The sequence below is a fragment of the Geotrypetes seraphini genome, chromosome 10, assembly GCF_902459505.1.
Source record: "Geotrypetes seraphini chromosome 10, aGeoSer1.1, whole genome shotgun sequence".
In the NCBI taxonomy this organism is placed as follows: domain Eukaryota; kingdom Metazoa; phylum Chordata; class Amphibia; order Gymnophiona; family Dermophiidae; genus Geotrypetes; species Geotrypetes seraphini.
The window spans coordinates 95,069,154-95,081,809 of NC_047093.1; the positions used below are offsets into that span (position 1 = coordinate 95,069,154).

The 12,656-nt window shown below is 46.8% G+C and overlaps 1 protein-coding gene across 3 annotated transcripts in view; it reads right to left on the reverse strand.

Annotated features, from left to right (window-relative positions):
- LOC117368313 (dual specificity testis-specific protein kinase 1-like) overlaps positions 1 to 12,656 on the reverse strand; it is a 174,495-nt gene that overhangs the window by 58,233 nt on the left and 103,606 nt on the right. For all 3 annotated transcript variants that reach the window (XM_033961852.1, XM_033961851.1, XM_033961853.1), the window contains one exon: positions 2,248 to 2,296. In XM_033961852.1, the coding sequence (XP_033817743.1) occupies positions 2,248 to 2,296 (49 nt within the window). The remainder of the gene's footprint in view (positions 1 to 2,247; positions 2,297 to 12,656) is intronic.

Below are 12,656 nucleotides of genomic sequence, written 5' to 3' on the forward strand. Positions count from 1 at the left end.
TGCATTTCTGTCCTCAAAGGGGACATTTGAACCAGATTTTAATTTAGATTCTGGTTCAGATGTTGGAACTTAGTTTTCCTAGATCATTGTATGCTTGTTATTCTTCGTTCTAAACCATCATGTGGACTTGAGATGGATTAGCGTTAAGTATTTTATTTTGATATAGATCATGTATTACTTGCTCTTAGCTAATATTTTCTTTTCTGTACAAGATTAATTCTTGATATTGTATGTTTAAAATTGATTTAAAAAAAAAAAAAAAAAGAGACTGTGTTGGGTGTCAGCACAAATAATACTTTTGCAAGAGGACTTCATCTTTGCCCTAGAAGCTGGCAAACACCTACTGACTGTGACAGCAATAGATATTCTGGGACTTTCCAAGAAAGTGCTTGGGTCACAAGAAGAAAACCAAACCACATAATTCTAGGTCAAGGTGACTTACCAGAATGTCTTATTTACTATCAAATAACTTGTAGTTCTTTTCCCTTCCTTTCCCTGTGTCTATGGGTTTCTTAAGTTTGTCATTAGTCATGCAAAACTCAGTTCTTGTTATGTATTGTATTGTTCCCTAAATTTTGTAATTTTAGTGTTATGTACATTGCTTAGAATTATGATTAAGTGATTAATCAAAACTATATTAAACTTGATTAACCACAGGTGAAAAGAGCTGACAGATCTATAATCAAGCCTAGGAGGGAGGGGGACCCACTCTCAGGAATTATTGACCTTAGTATTAAGAATGCATTGTCAGGGGAAATAGAGAAGTCATATTTGACACCAAGTGACATTATGCTTCAATATGACTCAATTGCCAGTATGTATACCATCCAATCAACAAAAATGACAAATGTGGCAATTCAAATAAAAATTAAGTATGTAATTTGTAACCAGGTAGCACTCTTAACCCTAGGCTACTAAACAAGTGTATAAAAGTAGCATTGGGCAACACATGACATACCGGTACTCTGTATAAGCTCCTCTGTTAGCCTAACTTGCTGATACGATATACTATATCCTATTTGGATACTATTTTTTATAGAAGCTGTCTTTTATTTATTACTATTAAACATATATTATATACAGCAATTGGGTTGTCGGTGTGAGGTCATTCCATCTTGGAAAGGTTAGCAGTGCCTTTTCAGTGTTCACCTGTTTAAAATAAGCATGTAAAGCCTAAAGATCAGGGGTTCTCAACCTAGTGCTGAGGACATACCTAGTTAGTCAGGTTTTCAGGATATCCACAATCAGTACGCTTGAGATAAATGCATAAAAATGTATCTCTATTTTATGCACAGCTCTTATGCATATTCATTGTGGGTATCCTGAAAACATGACTGGCTAGATGTGTCCTGAGGACTGGGATGAGAACTACTGCTGTAGATACAAAGCACCCACAGCGATGTGCAACTTCCCAGCACATCTCTCTGCCTGTTTTCAATCTCTGATGATAACAGAAAAAGGCCAACTGACCCATCATTCTGTCTTTTATTCTGGTCCACACTGCAAGGATGTACAGTATACCAGCTGCCTTTTGCTTACACAATAACATGTCCTTATCCAGGACAATTTAACATAAGAACATAAGCAGTGCCTCTGCTGGGTCAGACCAGAGGTCCATCATGCCCAGCAATCCGCTCACGTGGCAGCCTATCAGGTCCAGGACCTGTATAGTAATCCTCTATCTATACTCTTCTATCCCTTTTTCCTTCAGGAAATCATCCAATCCCTTCTTGAACCCTGATACCGTACTCTGTCCTATCACACCCTCTGGAAGCGCATTCCAGGTGTCCACCACCCTTTGGGTGAAGAACTTCCTAGCTTTGATTCTGAATCTGTCCCCTCTCAATTTTTCCAAAGGCCCTCTCGTTCTTGTAGTTTTCGAAAGTTTGAAGAATCTGTCCCTCTCCACTTTCTCTATGCCCTTCATGATCTTGTAAGTCTCTATCATGTCCCCTTTAAGTCTCTGCTTTTCCAGGGAAAAGAGCCCGTTTCTCTAATCTTTCAGCGTATGAAAGGTTTTCCATACCTTTTACCAGTCGCGTCGCTTTCCTCTGTTAGTTTCCTCCTTCATATTATACCCTCTTGGGTAATCCCCCATTTAATCCACCCCCAGCATCTCTTCCTTCTTATGTCAAACCACAAAACTTTGTAATAATGAAAATAGCTGTCAATACTAGGGTGACTGTGGCTGGTAGAAGACCTAGGGCATTTCAGTATGCATGAAGGTTTCATTGTAATGTCGTTTACCTCTAGGATTGGGTAGAGCTTTTCATCTTTCACGCATATTCCAAGATACCTAAAATAAAACATAATCAAAAAGGTGATTTTTGTTGATTTTGTCAGTTCTCTGTGGGCAATAACCATATTGAAGGGTGCCTGTGATTGTATAAGCTGGTTTTCAAAATGAAACTGCCATGCAAAATCCTGGTGTATCTCCAGTTCATGAGGCTGGAGATGCAGCAAGGGTCATGCAGCATGCACATGAGATCAGTGCTGAATGCCCTAATGGATGCTGTCAGGTTCCTTGGTACATGCTGCTCTGTTCCTCCTGACTCCATGCCATAGGGGCCACAGTGTTTAGGTGAGAAAGGATGTTGACCACCTCAGTGTACCAGCGGCATCATACTGTGTGGCAGGGAGGGGTAGGGGCAAAGCCTTTTGTTTTGGTTAATGGCATGACAGAATACTTTTGTATAGCAAGTAATTTTCATGCACATTTCTGACTCCACATAAAATATTTCCTTACATCAATCACTTTTATTTTTAACTAGCTCTTGTTACTCTATCTTATATGTTTATGTGTTCCACCTCTGCCTACATCCTATACTGTTAAGATGTTTTAATGTGTATTGTGTTGACATTGTAAGTAGCAGATTATGCCATAATGTTTTGTCTATTTTCTATGTCCAACTTATTTTTGTTATACACCACCTTGGATGAATTTCTTCAAAAATGCAGTAAATAAATTCTAATAACTACATAAAATAATAAACAGGGATTTCCTTTGAAAATCCTATAGGCTGCGGTGCTCCTGGGATTGGGGGTTTTGGTTTTTTTTTAACTAATAGGCATGTCAAAATGAAATAAACAATTGTCTAAACATAAACAATAACCATGGAGTTATTACAAAAAAGTCCTTTCTTAAGCTGTTCCTATACATTATCATTTCCGTTTTATCAGAATGCTGAAAATCATTTCAACCAAATTCACAAACAAAAAAAAGTGTTTTAAGCAACTTCCTACATTGTAATACATTTTTACACAAATATATTGTTCCATGCCACAACAGAGGTCCAGCTACAGAGAACGAGAATTTTGCAGCATTTGTATAATTTACCTCTTCTCTTTTCCGTACATCTAACAGCATACAATTTTCTGATCTCAGTGACCTACATAAGGCCAAGCATTTACTCAGATAACTAGGTAAAATGCCATAAATTCCTTGATGAACTAACTTTAGGATTTTGTACTGTATGCGAAAATGTACCAATGAAGTTTCTTTAATATCGCTGTTATATGTTCAAAACACAACTTCTCCATCAAAATCCGGGCTGCTGAATTCTGTGCAATCTGCATAGCTTTTATCCGGATAGCAAGTCATCCTAGCTAAATACCATTGCAATAATCAAGTTTTGATAATACCATGCTTTTGTAATACTTGCCTAAAATTCCAAAATGAAAGAATATGTTTTAGTTGGGACAACATTCTCATGACCCAGTAAGACTACTACTATTTATAGCACAGAAACTCTACTGGTATCACTATTAGACATTGTCCGACAACACCTCAGCAAAGGAAACAAGCTGCTTCTCATTCAGCTCGATCTTTCTGCGGCATTCGACCTAGTTGACCATCACACACTACTCCAGATATTAGACGCAATAGGAATCTCAGGTAATGTTCACAAATGGTTCCAAAGCTTCCTCAAAACACGAACATACAAAGTCAAGTCAAAAGAGCACATATCCGACCCATGGTCAAACCCATGTGGAGTACCACAAGGATCACCATTATCACCCATATTATTCAACCTCTTCATAGCATCCCTCGGCATAACCCTAGATGCCCTAAACACAGTATCATTCAGCTACGCGGATGATATAACTATCCTCCTCCCCTTTAACATTCAAGACCCCTTATCCACAAACCACTTGAAAATAATAATGGAAACGGTAGAAAAATGGATGTCAAGTCATAAACTAAAACTGAACTCGGAAAAAACTAAATTCCTACTACTAGAGAAGGAAAAAAAACCATCTCTCACAGAACTAGAATTAAATACAATCAAGTACCCAATGCAAAGTACACTCAAGATCCTGGGAATACAACTAGACAGAAACTGCACAATGCAGTCTCAAATCCACAAAATCATCCAAAGAGCTTTCTTCACAATGCGTAACCTAAGAAAAATAAGAAAATTCTTCAACAAAGATCAATACAAGATATTAGTACAATCCCTAGTACTAAGTATTGTAGATTATTGCAACAGCCTCTACCTATCATGCCCAAACTACATGATAAAACAACTACAGACTGTTCAGAACACGGCCCTCAGACTCATCTACTCCCTCGGCAAATATGACCACATCACCAACGCATACCTAGACTCACACTGGCTACCAATAAAAGCAAGATCCCAGTTCAAATTCTACTGTCTACTATACAAAGTAATACACGGAACAGCACCCAGCTACATAAACAACAGACTACACCGTAACCTCTCACACAGATTAAGGAGAACTCAGAGCCTATTCATTTACCCCCCTCTCAATGGAACACGACGAAGGTAAAATTATGGTCTTACCTGTTAATTTTCTTTCCTTTAGAAGCAGCAGATGAATCCAGACTAGTGGGTATAGCTCACATCGACCAGCAGGTGGAGATAGAGAACTGATTAACAGTTGGCCTTAAAGCCTGGTGTTCCTCTTGTTACTTCAGTTATGCATTTTGCCCAAGCAGCCCGAAAGGAGCATGAGCATCCACAAAACTTCATTCCAGTAGAAAATGTGCCCCTAAATAATACAATTACCAACCATATCCCAACTGAAACCATAAACAAACACCCTACACACATACAGTGCACTTGGGGAGGGGTTCTGGATTCATCTGCAGCTTCTAAAGGAAAGAAAATTAACAGGTAAGACCATAATTTTACCTTCCATAGCAAAGCAGCAGATGAATCCAGACTAGTGGGATGTAGCAAAGCAAACTCAAACCGGGTGGGACGCCAATGCCGCCTCCGCCAGTACCGCAGTGCCAAAACTTGCCTCCGCACTGGCTGCTACGTCTAAGCGATAATGCTTCGAAAAGGTATTACCCGACGACCAAGTGGCCGCTCGGCAAATTTCCTCCAAAGACATCCCCCCGGACTCCGCCCAAGACGTAGCCAATGCCCGAGTGGAATGAGCATGAAGGTGCTCCGGTACTTTCTTACCTGTCAACACATAAGCCGAAGCAATCGTCTCCTTGACCCAACGCGCAATGGACGCTTTAGACGCCGCCATCCCCTTGTTCTTACCCGCGAACAATACAAAGAGATGGTCCGACCTACGAAAATCATTCGTCACCCCCAAATAATGGAGAAGCATACGCCGCACATCCAGTCGACGCAAAGACAAAAATCGTTTACCCCAATCCTCCTTCCGGAAGGACGGGAGGAATACACTCTGGTTCACATGAAATGAAGAAATCACCTTAGGCAGGAAGGACGGCACCGGCCGCACTGACACCCCCGTCTCAGAAAAACGTAAAAAGGGTTCTCTGCAAGAAAGCGCCTGAAGCTCCGATACTCGCCTCGCCGAAGCCATTGCCACCAAGAACACTGTTTTCAGCGTGACATCCTTCAAAGTGGCCGCTGACAGGGGTTCAAAAGGTGCCCCCTGCAACCTCCCCAGGACGAGTTTAAGATTCCAGGAAGGACAAATTCGCCTTACCGGCGGGCGGATATGGTGAACCCCTTTGAGGAAACGGACCACGTCCGGCTGCGACGCCAGCGACGCGCCAGCCACCCGGCCCCTGTAACAGGCAAGGGCCGCCACCTGAACCCTTAAAGAGTTATAGGCTAATCCTTTCTCTACGCCTTCCTGCAGAAAGGCAAGAATAGCCGCCAGAGATGCATGGAAGGGCGCGATTCCCTGTCGACCGCACCAAGCATCAAAAATCTTCCAGACTCTCGCATAGGAGGTCGAAGTCGAAATCTTCTTAGCTTTAAGAAGCGTGGCAATCACCTGCTCCGAATAGCCCTTCTTCTTTAGCCTTGACCGCTCAAGAGCCAGGCCGTAAGACCAAAGCGGGCCGGATCTTCCATCCAGATTGGGCCCTGAGTTAGTAAGTCCGGAGTTACCTGGAACGTCACCCGATCGCCTACTGAAAGCTGAACGAGATCTGCGTACCACGGTCGACGCGGCCAATCCGGAGCCACCAGGATCACCCTGCCGTGAAAGAGAGCGATGCGTTGTAACACCCGCCCTATCATGGGCCAAGGCGGGAACACATACAGAAGGGAATGTGGAGGCCATGGGAGGGCCAACGCGTCCACCCCCTCCGAGCCCTTCTCCGTGCGCCTGCTGAAGAAGCGAGGCAACTTCGCATTGCGGGACGAAGCCATGAGATCCAACTCTGGCAACCCCCACCGACGGACTAGCAGGTCGAACGCTCGAGCCGACAATTCCCACTCGCCCGGATCTAGAAGATTTCTGCTGAGGAAGTCCGCTTGCACGTTTTCGTGACCTGCAATGTATGCCGCCGACAGAAGCGGAACATGCCCTTCTGCCCACTGAAACAATATCCTTGCCTCTTCGGCCAACTGCGGACTCCGAGTGCCCCCCTGACGATTGACATATGCGACCGCCGTGACACTGTCCGAAAAGATTCTGGTCGGCCTGTCCTGAATCAGGGACTGAAAAGCCCTCAGCGCCAATCTGATCGCTTTTAACTCCAACAAATTGATGGGCCACTGTGCTTCCTCTAAGGACCACACTCCCTGCACCGACGCTTGCAGGCACTGGGCCCCCCAGCCCCTCAGACTGGCATCCGTCGTCACCACCACCCACTCCGGTGTGGCTAACGGCATGCCCCGCCACAGGTGCAACTCGTGTAGCCACCATTGCATGCTGCGAGCCGCCCGAGGACTCCATCGGAGACGCACATTGTAGTCCAGAGAAGCTGGGGACCAGCGAGAGAGAAGCGACTGTTGTAAGGGTCTCATGTGGCCCCGAGCCCAGGGGACCACCTCCAGAGTCGCTACCATGGAGCCCAAAACCTGCACATAATCCCAAACCCGAGGTCTGGGCGACCCGAGAAGTAGGCGAATCTGAGCCTGCAATTTCTCTCCCCGGTCTCGGGGTAGAAATACTCTCCCCAGAGCAGTGTCGAATCTGACCCCCAGATGTACCAAAGACTGCGACGGGGACAGAAAACTCTTGGGAAAATTGACGATCCACCCTAACGACTGAAGGAGAGATATTACCCTCTGAGTAACCGACAAACTCTCCTGTCTGGACGAGGCGCGGATCAGCCAGTCGTCTAAGTAAGGGTGTACCCGAATCCCTTCCTTGCGAAGAGAGGCTGCTACCACGACCATGACTTTGGAAAAGGTGCGGGGAGCCGTCGCCAGGCCAAAGGGCATTGCCCGAAACTGATAGTGCTGGCCAAGAATCGCAAACCTTAGATACCGCTGATGCGGAGGCCAGATCGGGATATGTAGGTACGCCTCCTTGAGATCTAGGGACGTGAAGAACTCTCCCGGTCGAACTGCCGCAATGACCGAGCGTACCGTCTCCATCCGGAAATGGCGAACACTGAGAAATCTGTTGACCACTTTGAGGTCCAGCACCGGTCTGAACGACCCCCCCTTCTTTGGAACAATGAAGTAAAGGGAATATATCCCGCGGCCTACCTCTTCCGGGGGTACCGGTACCACCGCCCCCAGATCGAGCAGCCCCTGAAGAGTCATGCGGACCGCCTCTCCCTTGGCCGCCCCATGGCACGGGGACACCAAGAAAGAATCTTCGACGGGAGAGGCGAACTCCAACTTGTACCCTTCTCGAACAATGTCCAACACCCACTGATCTGACGTGATTGTGGCCCACTCCGCCCGGAACGCCGAAAGCCGGCCCCCTAAGGGAAGGGCGGAGGGAGCCAAGCCACCGTCATTGCGGAGTGCGACTTGGTGGGGTACGTGTTGGCTGACCTGAAGAGGGTTTCGTCGTACGAAAGGAACTCCTCTGCTGAAACCTAGGCCTCGACGCAGAGAAAGAACCACATGCTGATCTGAAGAATGGTTTACCAGGCCTGGACCGCCTCACATCTCTGAAGCGCGGTCTAGACGAGGAGGACCTCACCGGGGGCCTAGCCCTATCCTCCGGTAGACGCTGTGTTTTGGTATCCCCAAAATCTTTCACCAATTTCTCTAAGTCCTCTCCAAATAATAAACCTCCTTTAAAAGGGAGTCTCACCAGCCTAAGCTTGGATGCAGCATCTGCTGCCCAATGTCGGAGCCATAAGGATCTGCGCGATACCACTGACAGAGACATCTGTTTCGCAGATGCTCGAATAATGTCATATAAGGAGTCTGCCAAATAGGCCAAGCCTGACTCCAAATCAGCCAGTTCCGAAGGGACAGAACCCCCGGACTCCATTAAATTATCGGTCATCCCTTGTGACCACTGCAAACATGCCCTCGCCGCATACGAGCTGCAAATAGCGGCCTGTAAGGTAACCGCAGCTACTTCAAAGGACATTTTTAGTGAAGATTCAATCTTCCTATCCTGCGCATCCTTTAGTGTCACCCCCCCTTCCACCGGCAAGGTAGTCTTTTTCGTTACCGCTGCCACCAAAGCGTCCACCCTAGGTAACCTAAACTTTTCAAGTTCGGTCGGGTCAACCGGATACAGGAGCCGCATGGCCTTTGCCACTCGTAAACTGGCCTCCGGCGTATCCCATTGCGCCGAGATCAGCTCCTGCATGGCTTCATGCACCGGAAAGGACCTAGGTGGCTTATGCGTACCTGCCATCAGGGGGTTACCCGACACCTTAGCATCCTCCTGAGAGATATTTAAACCCTGCAAAGTCTTGGAAATCAAGGACGCCAGCTCCTCTCTATGAAACAGCCGGAGCGCGGAAGGATCATCAACTTCCCTGCCCGGGGGATCCTCTACCTCCCAATCTAAGACCTCCCCTTCCTCTAATGATTCAGGAAGGGAGAAAGGTGAAAAGGGAAGATGACCTTCAGCGTCCACGGTCGCGAGTCTGCGTTTCTTCGCCCCCTGCGACCGCCCAGGCGACAGTACAGGACCCGCAGACGGGCCGGCATTAGCCCCGGTTAAACCCGTGGAGGTGGAAGGCCCCGGGAGGGACGGACAGGTCGCCTGCACCGACTGGGCCGACTGCGAGCCCTGTAGCAGAAATGCTTGGTGCAATAACATAACAAATTCCGGGGAGAAGGAACTCACCCCCAGTAAAGTTGAACCAGCCTGATCAATGCTAGGGCGCGCAGCCGCGCTGTCCCCTAGCGACCCCGGCTCCCCGACCTCCGCTGACCTCCCCTCAGCCGCGGAAGAGCCTTGCAGTCCCCCCGAGTCACCCTCGAGGCCCGGGGACGTAGACCGTGCCTCACTGACACGGGAGATGGCTAACTCACCCGCTTGCAGGAAGGCATCTTCTGCCGGTGTGTCCCCACACCCTGCAGAGCAGAAGCCTGACAGTGCTCTGCGCTTCCCACAGCGCGAGCACCGCTGAGCCGCCACTGCTGCCATCGCTAAAACCGGCGCTTCAAAAAAAAACTTTTTTTTTTTTTTCACACGCGCGGCACCACGCCGCCGACCGCTGACTCTGCCCCCCCCCCCCCCCCGCGACCGCCGGAACGAACACGAACGACCGACTGACTAAAGAGGAGGCAGACAGCAAACCCAGTAACTCACCAACCGGTCCCCGTTCTAACTGCAGTCGGGTTACAGCTGGTAATCGCACTGCAAGCCACACAGCATGGCTCAGCACAAGCAGGAAGACGCTGTTTTTTTTTTTTTTTTTTGTACTGGAATGAAGAACTCCAAGACGAACTTCCTGCAGTGGCCCAAGAACCCACTCAAACCAACGGAGGGGAGGGTGGAGAAGGGACCTGGGAGGGCCCAGGTGTAGCTCCCAAAGCCGGCACCGCTCAGCCAGGCACCCCTGTCCTACTGAAGAGACTGAGTCTCAACAGAGGAAGCCACAGGAACACCACCAAACCGGCCCCAGCCAGAATCCAGGAGCTAGTAGAGTAAGCTCCATTCCTGCTGGGAGATAGAGCAAAACTGAAGTAACAAGAGGAACACCAGGCTTTAAGGCCAACTGTTAATCAGTTCTCTATCTCCACCTGCTGGTCGATGTGAGCTATACCCACTAGTCTGGATTCATCTGCTGCTTTGCTATGGAAAGAAACTATACGATAGCCTTTTAGCGACACAGGCAGCAAAGATCGATACTACCATCTCCAATCTACTGACCAAATCAATAGACATTAAAGTATTCCGAAAAGAAATCAAAACTCATCTCTTCAAAAAACACTTCCCATCATCATAACCTCACAATAGTATTAGAAAATACTCTCATGACCACCACCACCACCACCACCACCACCACCACAGCAACACCTCTGAATCCTGACTGTATTATTTCTATTCATCAAAACAACCTATCACTATCTACTATCTGCTTTCAATTTCTCCTGGAAATGTCCAGACTAACAATTGTAACTTGACACATTCTTGATTCTATGTACTGCAATGCTACTGGAAATGTCCAGTCTTCTAATTTGTAATCCGCTTAGAACCGCAAGGCACAAGCGGAATAGAAATCACTAATGTAATGTAATGTAATGTATTTATCAGTTCTATAGCGCTGAAAGGTGTACGCATTGCTGTACATTTTGACATTTACTAGACAGTCTCTGCTCAGAAGAGCTTACAATCTAACTTGGACAGACAGTAACGACATATAGGGTTGGGGATGCAGAACCCAGGATGAGAAGAATTAGGGGTTAAAAGCAGTCTCGAAGAGGTGGGCTTTTAACTTGGATTTGAACGCTGCTAAAGACAGAGCCTGCTGTCGCGATTCAGGCAGTTTGTTCCAGGCATATGACGTAGAAGATAGAAGGGAGGAGAAGGACACATATAGGAGGGACTTGCCTGTTGAGAGGAGCTCACGGGGGGAGGGGGAGTAACATAGGGTGAGATAGGTGAAGAGAAGTAGTGAGGGACAGCTGAGTGAATTTGTAGGTCAGTAAGAGGAGTCTGAATTTTTTTCTTATGTTCAAAGGATTTAGGCCCTTTCTATTTAAAACCAAGTTTCCTGGAATCATCTAATAAAATTTCCACAAGATCCAGGATCAAGATCTGGTTTACCAGCCTCTGCCAATAAGCCTGAATTTTAAGCTTGCACTCCAGGACAGCCCAGAACAATATATCCCAAAGGTCCCCCATGCCCCAGCACATTGGACTAAAAGACCCTGCATTAAAAACTCCATCTAGTTCTATACATGTATTTATTTATTAGGATTTATTTCCTGCCTTTTTGAAGAAATTTAGCCAAGGTAATGTACAGAAAGAATAGTCTAGAGATACAATAGGTAAAAGAGAATTACAATAAATGACAATGTTCAAGTAATAGTACCCATTATGGCATAGAATGCTAGTGACAATGTCAACAAAATGCACTTGAAAAACAACAGAGGGCATAAAAGCAGAGGTGGAACATATTACTCCATGGGGAATTCTGTGCTAATGTGCAATGCAGAATTTGCACAGAATTCCCCACCTCCACAGACTATGCAGAATTCATCCTTTCCTTGCAGAATTCCGTGCAATCTGCCTTTGTGGCACAGATATTCCCTTTCTCAACTGCCTCCCTCCCACCCAGCACACTTACCACTACAGTGTGGCAAGACAGCTGCACAGCTGCAGGCTGGACTGCTTGCTCTTCTGCCACCTTGGTACCCAGCAATTCCTTAAGCTATGCAGCTCAAAGGAACAGTCAGGTTCAGGGTGGCAGTAGAGCAGGCAGCAGCCTGATGTATAGTTCCTCCTTTTCCCGAGTTGGCATCCCTCCTTCCATATTAGTTTGATGTCGAGGGTGGCGTTTGGACAGCAGGAGGGAGTTGGCATCCCTCCTGCCATATTAGTTTGATAGTAGCGGTAGGGGAGGGGGCGCTGTCAGGGGGCGGAAGGCTTTTTTTTATTGGCAGAATATTTTGCTTGTGTAATACACACAAATTGAAAAAAAAAAAAAAGACTACAGTTACCAAACATACAAAAAAACGTATCTTTTTAATTAATATCCAACCCACTAATTAGTTACATATCCCGCTCCTACCCTGCCCAACCCACAGGATCCTAGGGCCTGACTGGATAAGTCGCCTAAGGCCCCTCCTAGGATCCTTTGGGTTGGGCAGGGGAAGGGCAGGCCTGCCTCATTTGGACGGAGGCGGGCCTGCCGGCTGGCCAGTGCAAGGACCAGTCCAACCAACTTGCTGGTAAGCCCGGGGGGGGGGGTTGTTTAGGGATGGGGGTTTCATTGGGGGGTTGTTTCATTGGGGGGGTCGTTGGAGGGGTCTAGCAAGAGGGGTTGGGCACATTATAAGAAATTCAAGGAGGTTTGGGACCCACTGACAAAATTTTGT